This window comes from Geospiza fortis, unplaced genomic scaffold (assembly GCF_000277835.1).
Source record: "Geospiza fortis unplaced genomic scaffold, GeoFor_1.0 scaffold157, whole genome shotgun sequence".
Taxonomy (NCBI): Eukaryota; Metazoa; Chordata; class Aves; order Passeriformes; family Thraupidae; genus Geospiza; species Geospiza fortis.
The window spans coordinates 5133388-5142465 of NW_005054314.1; the positions used below are offsets into that span (position 1 = coordinate 5133388).

The 9078-nt window shown below is 40.6% G+C and overlaps 1 protein-coding gene across 1 annotated transcript; it reads left to right on the top strand.

The window, feature by feature from the left end:
• The first annotated feature begins 221 nt into the window (after window positions 1-221).
• Window positions 222-8406, top strand: IDS (iduronate 2-sulfatase). Its single transcript, XM_005419852.2, has 8 exons — window positions 222-353; window positions 1739-1916; window positions 2815-2903; window positions 4034-4234; window positions 4833-5003; window positions 5579-5705; window positions 7208-7381; window positions 7781-8406. The coding sequence occupies exons 1-8, from the start codon at window positions 222-224 to the stop codon at window positions 8281-8283; spliced, it is 1575 nt and encodes a 524-aa protein (XP_005419909.1). The 3' UTR covers window positions 8284-8406.
• The last annotated feature ends 672 nt before the right edge of the window (window positions 8407-9078 follow it).

The following is a 9078-nucleotide window of genomic DNA, read 5'->3' on the forward strand; positions in this document are numbered from 1 at the left end:
GAAGGGAATGAAAACCACTATATTTCTGTCTAGGCCAAATAAGAATTTTTGTCTTTGAAGAATTAATCCCGTTGTTTACATTCCGTTACAAATATATTCTTGCTCTTTTTATTTAATTTTATTTTTGTCCTCAAATATGTTTAAAGGTTAAAAACTGATAAATCAGCATAAAGTAACCACTCAGGTTAATTTATTTCTAATTCTGATTCTTCATAGATGGCATGAATGTCTTGTTTATAGTTGTGGATGATCTGCGCCCTGTGTTGGGCTGTTATGGAGATAAGCTTGTGAAATCTCCCAACATTGATCAACTTGCTTCCCAAAGTATGGTGTTCAGCAATGCATATGCCCAGGTGAGATAAATGACTTAAACATGTTTTCTCTATGCAAAATAATTACTGGTTTTATCACAGTAGGTGTTAGGCAGGCCACTGGAAAAGGCAAGTATTTATTAACTTGAAGTATTTTCAGCAGAAAATAAATGATTGGGCTGAGCTGCAATGTGTGAACCTATCTTTACTAAGGTGAGAAAAATGAAAACAGGGCATTTAAATTATGGTATTTGTGTAGCCCTTGGAGGAGTAGATTGCCACTCAAGCGCTTTCACTGTTTGCAGCCAAGTGCTGCTTAAAAATGCCATTTTACTAAATTAAAATTCTCTTTTTCTACTGCTTACAAAAGATTATGTTTTACTTTTTAATCTTTTGAGGGAATCACTTCTATAGACTGCTGTAAAGGGGCACTTTGTGTGGTAAGCATCACTCTAAAATAGAGGACTGAAAATGTCACCAATTGCTTTTCACTTGAATATTCTGTATAGGATGTCTACATTCCCAAGTTCCTCTCTGCTGAGAAATTAGAACTTTGGGTCTAATTCCAGCCCAAGGCAGTAACTTTTGGGTTTTGTCAGTCTGAAGCAGAATTGCCAGACCTTTGGACCATAACCCAGACCTCCTGTGTTTATCCTTTCTTTATTCTTAAAGCAGTCCAGATCAACTAGACTTTTGGTTTTTATCAGCACAGTCCACCTGCCACTGCTCCTTAATTCTGTGTGATGTGAGCAACCAGATTTCAAAAGCACTGCCTTTATGGAACTTGCCTTGCATTTTTAAAAGCTTGCAGTTTGGAATTGATATGCTTAATAAGGATGCTGTTCATTCCAGCCTGAGGTGATGTGAAACTCATTCCCTGTGATTCCCGAGTTTTCAGACGGTTGTTGCACAGCTGTTGATGCCTTGAGAAGCTCCCTGGAACAGAGGCTAGACAGTTTTGAAGGAATAAAGTAGGTATTTATTAAAAAGGCATTCAAAGGATACACCTTGGGCAGTACAAGAGCCCAGGTGAGGCTACACCCAAGATGGACAATGGGTCATGAGTTTTCACACTTTTGTAAGTTTTGGTCCATTTACATATTGGGATTAATTGTCCAATTACAGCTTCAGGTTATGAAGTCCCATCCTCCCAGATTGCTCTCCTCAGTTCACTGTTGTTTATACTTTTTAGGCTGGAGCTGCAATGGTGTCCTTGGTTCTCAGGCTGGAAAAGGATTGTTTTGTCTGACTGAACTGTGAAGAGAACTTGCTAACACTTACATGAAGTTCAGAGTTATATACTAATGCAATACAGAATCTGGAAAATACGAAAGCTGAAACTTAAGGCATCACTGTGCCTGAGTTAATTTGTGCGTGTGTTTTGGTTTTTGTTCCAAATGTCTCTCCTTGGCTGCCTTTCTCCCCAGCAAGCCCTGTGTGCTCCCAGCAGAGTCTCGTTTCTCACCGGCCGCAGGCCTGACACCACCCGGCTCTACGATTTCTACTCCTACTGGAGAGTCCATGCAGGAAACTATTCCACCATGCCCCAGTATTTCAAGGAAAATGGCTATGTGACCATGTCTGTGGGGAAAGTTTTTCATCCTGGTATGGTTTGATTTGTCATTTGCTTAACATAGAATTAACATTTGCTTAACATATTTGCTTGTTGTGTATAGTCTCTCAAACTTACATGAGTATTGATGTGTGATTCCTGTCTGTATTACGAACCTAAATCATAATCATAAGGCAGATTTTACAGTGGTTGTCGTTAAGTCTTAAGGTATTAGAGGTGAATGTATTAGATGACTTTTATTTAATGGATGTTTGCATGTCTTGTCTGGGAATTGTGAGAATAAATGTCTAATATTCTAAAAATACTTCTGGAAGTTAGGTATCTGCTGAAAATGAAATTACCTGTTGGCTTAGTTCTGCCTGTACATGCTTCATGTTTCCGAATAGGCTGTGAGTCTGGATTAGGACATGTAGAATGTATGACTAATGCTTCAGGTTCAGTAGGAAATTAGTTCACTAGCTAAAAAGCAATAACACTACTGAGTTGAAAAATATTGTAAAACTGATCCTCATTTTGGCAGTTCCTTATCCTAGAAATAAACTTGTGTAGATAGTTTCAGTATGTGTTTCAGTTTATAGTAAAGCTAATCAAGGATGTGCATGAAGATTTATTAATCCTGGGTGGTTTTTTTGTTTTGGTTATTTTTGGTTTTTTGAGTTTTTTTATTAGTGTTCCCTGAAGTAAGGTTCTTCCACAGCTTGACTCTCCCTCAGTAGTACAAGGTGTATTTTGGGGAAAAATATCTGTCTTAAACTTTTTGACATTTATTTCTTGGTTATCTTTTCCTCAGTTGTCAAAGGTTCATTGGAAACATTTCTTCATTTAACATATTTGAAAAAAAACCCATTTGAAGACAAGTTAAACTTGTGTATGAGCTTTTCCTGGTTCGGTGAACTATTAGAGGATTTTTAATATCTTTATCCATTCCAGGGGTTTCATCCAATTACAGTGATGACTATCCCTACAGTTGGTCCATTCCACCCTTTCATCCTTCAGCTGAAAAGCATGAGAATGATAAGGTAAGTGTGATTTGGGACATTCTAACAGACAAGGTGTTCAAGATATAACCAAGGTCTTTGTATCAAGGACAGGCTGTGCCCTCTGGGCTGCACCCTTGCGCAGGAAAACAAGTAACCACTGCAATGCTTTGTTTCTGTGCTTTCCAAAAGAAGGCCAAGATTATCAGATGTGTGTTTTGTCAATCAATGTGCCCATCCTGCAGATGTTTTAAGTATTTCTAAATTGGTATTTGGTAATTTGGTATATTTCACTTACTGAGATATAAGCAAGAATGATCCTTATTTGTGTCTAGTTCATGAATTCCTTTATCTGAAAAGTGTGGTTGTCAACTTGCACCTGTAGCTGATCTGGCTTTGCTTTAGTTAGTGACAAAACATTGTCAGTAGTCTTGGTAAACTTAATGTGATAAAGAGCTCAGGACTAAGTAGGAGCCATAATTAAAATGATGTTTAAATAACCCGAAACTTTATAGTCTGATCCAGTTTTCTAGAATGTTTGTTACTTTTAAGTGTGACACAAAAGAGTCTGGTTTATCTTTATGCAAACATTGCATTAGCATTGTGTGTTGGAGTCTGTACACTGCCCAGCAGGAGCTGCAGTCATGGAGGTACAGCTAGCCTTGGCAGTGCTTTGGTCTTGAAGACTGGTTTTAACAATAGCAGCATTTGCATCCATGACATAAAGAGAAGTAGGTTCATTTAGCAACCCTCCCAAACACCTTGCTGAGGCCACCTTTCCCTGGCCACTGTTTAGTCTGATTTATCTCTCTTCACTGATTACACGTCAGCCACTGCTGGCATTTGCTCAGAAACTAAGTCAGTAGCTTCCAGACAGCTTTCTCTGAACTCTTGGGATCTAAAGAAGGAACTAAAATGTGTGTATATACAGGAGAGCCAAATGCTGCTGCATCTCCACTGGATCAGAGATTCTATTCATCTTAGAAGCTGTGGGCTTTTGACCCATGTGACTACATTTAATCTTCTACCCAGCTTTAGAGAGGATTTCTGCATTTTCATAGGCATGGAAGTTGCATTCTTTTGTTGGTAGAAACAAATTGGTTTTGAAGTTACAGAACAGAGGATTTTGTATTTCCCAGAAGTTACTGAACTATTTTTTTTCTTTTGTGAAGACTTGTAGGGGAAAAGATGGAAAACTTCATGCAAACTTGGTGTGCCCAGTGAATGTGACAGAAATGCCTGGAGGGACTCTGCCTGATATTCAGAGCACTGAGGAGGCCATACACTTACTGAATGTCATGAAAACCACCAGGCAGAAGTTCTTCCTGGCTGTTGGTTACCACAAGCCACACATCCCTCTGAGGTACCCACAGGTGAGGAGACTGGAACCTGCAGGAAAGAGAACTTAGACAAATGTTGCTTTTGCTTTTAAAAGCTGTTCCCACAAATGCTTTATTGCTGTTTCCTGAAAGCAAGTTGGAAACCAGCCTTGATTTGGTGTAATTTCAGGAGTCACCTGTGATGTATTTCAGAACCTTTAATGGGAATGAATTGTGACTCCTCAGCCAAAAGCCAGGCTTCTGCCACCCTTATGGTGACTGCTATTGCATGGAGATGGGCTTCAACTTGATGGAGTATGACATAATGAGGCCTTACAAGAACTTGTATTTCATTCTCTGTTTGACTTGGTGGCAAAACTACTGATTTCAAAGTAGGGTTGGACCTTTCATTGCAGTGTTGTTTTGAGATGCAGGAAGCTGGGTTTAGGTATTTACTAACTCAGTATTTTTCAGGAATTGGTTGGGGATATCTAGTATTGCTGTGTTTCACACTCTGGTAGAAGGGGAGTGAAGCCTTGTAAACTGTAATGTTAAAGGGTCCTGAAAGGGAAAGTGGTTGCTGTTTAAACACAAAATTCACAGTATATATTGGAGGTGAGGACAGTCATTATATGTGTTTTGTCTTGTAAAGGAATTTCTCAAGTTGTACCCCTTGGAAAATATTACATTGGCCCCAGATCCCTGGGTGCCTAAGAAGCTCCCTTCTGTGGCATACAACCCCTGGATGGATATCAGGCAGAGGGATGATGTGGAAGCATTGAATGTTAGTTTCCCTTACGGACCACTTCCAGATGATTTCCAGGTAAGCTGTCAATACAGTGCTCTGAAGTCAAACTGCTTTCACTTGTTCAATGCAAGGGAGGAGTCAGCTGCTCTTGGATGCTCACAGTTATTCAGCAACTCACCATTTGCAGTTATGAATTCCCTGCCTTGTATACTGTCACCTCTAGCTCTGTAGGCAAACCCTTACTGTCCCTGAAGGTTGCATGTGAGGGAATGTATGTAGCAGCTACCAGTGCTGGGTTTGTGTTCATTATCTGAGTCTCTTTATCTGTTTCAAGCCAGCACACAGTGTATCTTTTTTTGCAAGATTTTCATTACTCTCCAGTCCTTATGCCAAAATTAGGTGCACTGACTAGACCAAGAGATGCAGAATGGGTTGGTTTGCAGTGTTTTGCTTGAAAGCACTTCTTGGAGGTGGAATTTTCTAGTTGCCCCCTCCCAGTTTACCTTTTCTGGGACATTAATTGGGCTACAGACAATTCAAATTAAAGCTTTACAAGTAGAGTCCTTTAGTTCTTTTCCACAGCCACCCCCTGGTTCTGCTGTATGTGTGTGGGAAAGAATTTTTTCCTCTCCTGTTTTCTTGACCTGCAGCGGCGGATTCGTCAGAGTTACTATGCAGCAGTTTCCTACCTGGATGTGCAAGTTGGCCTGCTTCTGAGTGCTTTGGATGATGCAGGGCTCTCAAATAACACAATCGTAGTTTTTACTGCTGATCATGGTAAGCATTTAAATCTTTCTTGAGCTTACTGTTAAGAACTTCATTGTGCAACTCAGTGCTGGCTTATTAATCCAGTGTGTGTTTCTGTAGTGTCAAGCAGAGCTGTCACACCTTGTCCCTCTGGCTTGTCTGAGCCAGATTGAGGGGACTGGCTCTGGCTTCTGTGGCTGCACAGTTCTGTCCCCACAGGCGCTTTTAATCAGGTTGAGGATTTGCTGGTGAGGGATGAGGCTGCCTGCCAGGACATGGGGCTGAGCTTGCTGTGTTCCCATCCCCTACCCAAGGAGTGACTCTTGCTGGGAACTGTGCTCTAAGAGTACAGCCACCACTCCTCCCCCCTTAGCATTTGTAGAAAGCCATCTGGTACAGTGGGTGACAGGCTTTCTCATTAACTGCTCAAGTGTGTTTTCTTTCACTTGTCATTGCTGCTTGCAGAGCATCTAAACTGATAAAGATATGGTTCCCTCTCATAACTGAGATCCTGCACACTCTGGAGCCTCATTGTAAAAAACTTAATTGGAGCTGTGAGACAAATGCCTCAAGCATTTAATGCTTGTTTCAATACTCTAATATTCATTAAAATAACCCTGTCATGATCCATTTGATTGTGGGATGGCTTAGCTGATTTAAACCAGTTAGGATGTGAATTAACTACATCAATTTAAAGTCACATATATAGTTAAATTGGGTTGACTTCTGTGAGCATGTGTGTATAAAAAGCTCTTACAAGTTGCAGTGCAATGAGATTAATACTTTTGGTACTAAAGTGACTCTAGATGTTTCTTCTGACTTGTTTGTAAACTGAATTTTTCTTTTCCTTGCCTTGGATAACTGTAAACAGTTGGTGTTTCCAGTACCATGGCTGGCAAAGTGATCAAGAAAAAACATGTGTTAACATAGCTGTCACAGAGTTCCTTTGTCTTCCCCCAAAGGGAAGTTGGCAGTGTGTCTGCCTGGAAGGAAGTCATGTTGGCATCCCTTCCAAGAGGAAGAGGAGAGCTGAAAAGTTTTGTCTCTATTGCTTCCTCAGGGGTAGCATCCTGATGTGGCAGTCTGGCATAGAGAGCAGCCTTGGCTCCAAGGGATGTTCAGCTACAGTGTTAACAGGAGCATTGGAGAGCTGGCAGCTGCCCAAAACTTAAATGAATGCTTTGTGGAATTGATCTGGAGACTCTTGCAGGCACTGTCACACACCCCAATTCCTCTTTTCTGCTGTTTTAATGCTGATTTCCTAATTCTAATCTTGAGAATCTAGAAATAAGGAAAGATGTAATTCTTTCCTTTATGAAAGAGTATCCAGTTGCAAGATTTAGGTGACTGTTGAAATAATTTTCATATTAGAGAAAAGCCTTGTTACATCTAAATACAGATTATTTACCTTTTCATATAACCTTTATAACAGACTAGTGGCCTCAATAGTCAGAGTCAATTTACAATGAAGAAGAAATCACTACTAGATTACAAACCAATGTCTGCTCTGAATTGTGTTCTTTGTCACCTAGGGTGGTCCCTGGGAGAACATGGTGAATGGGCAAAATACAGCAATTTTGATGTTGCTACCCGAGTGCCACTGATGTTTTATGTCCCAGGAATGACAACTTCCCCTGTCAGTCGAGGAGCAAGAGTCTTCCCCTTCCTCGACCCTTTTAGTCATATTGGAGGCTCAGTACCTCAAGGTAAATTTCCCGTGCTTATTTTTTGTTGCAGTGGGTAGATAGAGGTGGTTATGTGTCTCCAGGCACCTTGAGAATTTGATTTATCTTTCTGAAGAGCACTTTTTCAAACTAATGGATATAATTATCTCCAAGGCTAATGGAGAAACATAAATGCAGAAGTTTTCTTGTTAAAAGAACATCACAAGTGCATGGACTGGCATCTTCACAGCTAACTGCCACTCCTTAATTGCCTTGATTTCAGTACCCCCAAAAATCCTGTACAGAGTACTTTGAATAAAACACCATCTGAATTATTAGAAAATAGTAAAACTTTGAATAAAATACCAGCTGAATTATTAGAAAAAGTTGTTGTCCAACTACCCTGTTCCATAACTTATATTTTGATATTATTTCTTCTAGGGCAAAGTAAAAAAGTGGTGGAGCTGGTGTCTCTGTTTCCAACACTTGCAGAGCTTGCTGGCCTGCAGGTCCCTCCTGCATGCCCAGAGATGTCATTTGGTGTTGTGCTGTGCACTGAGGGGAGAAGCATTGCCCACTATTTTAACATCTCTGAAGGAAAGGTGGAGCAAGGCAAGGAAGGGTGTGATGACACTGAGAGGTGTTTTAATGAAGAACCTGTTGCTCTCAGCCAATATCCCCGGCCTGCAGACACTCCCCAGTGGAACTCTGACAAGCCAAGGCTGAAGGACATCAGGATCATGGGCTATTCCATGCGTGCCTTTCACTACAGGTACACTCTGTGGGTTCAGTTTGACCCCAGCAACTTCAGTGCTGACTTCAAGAATGTCCATGCAGGAGAGTTGTACATGATGGACAATGACCCAAACCAGGATTATAACATCTATAACAATACTTCACATGGTTGGTTTTTCAAAAAAATTATTGACTTTCTGAAGCACTAGGGTTCAGAAACTTCTTTGTGCCTGTTCTTGCAACTGAATTAATGCTTCCTTCTCTTGTATAGAACCTTTCTGTTGTACAGAAAACATTTGGATTGAATAAAAATCCTGCCTGTATCAAAACAAGCTATTGCCTTTGTCTTGTTACAGCCCTTACTGCACTGAAGGAGTCAGAGGGGACTTCTGTAGCTGTTTTCAAACACAAGCTTGTGACACTTCTGAAAAGGCCACACAGAGCATCAGGCCCATACTCTGAAACATCTCAGTGGTCTTCTGTAGCAAGTGAAGAATTAAATTTCATTATCTGTGCTGAAGCTGTTGGTGTGAAAGGTGGAAAACCAGAAACTTATATGTTTGAGTGGCCATATGGAGAATGTGAGTCATGACACAGGGCCTGTCCCCTTTACCCAGGAGCCTTGGGGCTGGAGTGGTCGAGCAGACAGTTGGTAGTGGGAAGGGCTGAGGTGTTTGCCCTCATTATCCTTACCTCTTCCTGTTGCCCAAAGAGAAACTTCATGTGTTCTATCCAAAATTTAATTATTTTAAATAAAAGTTTTAATTTGGAATTCATGCTGCTTATGATACAGCAGGAGAATCTGAATATTTAATTAGTTAATGCGTGTGAAAGAGTGTTTTCATCACTGAAACACTAAATAAGACTGGGGGGTTAAGGTAACACCAACATGGTCTTCTGTGGATTTTCCTGAGGATTGGTCTAATGAGTCTCCACAGGTGAGAGGAGATGGAAACCTTCAGCTTTTGGAGCTGGCTTTGCAGAACTGCTCAATGTACTTGAGG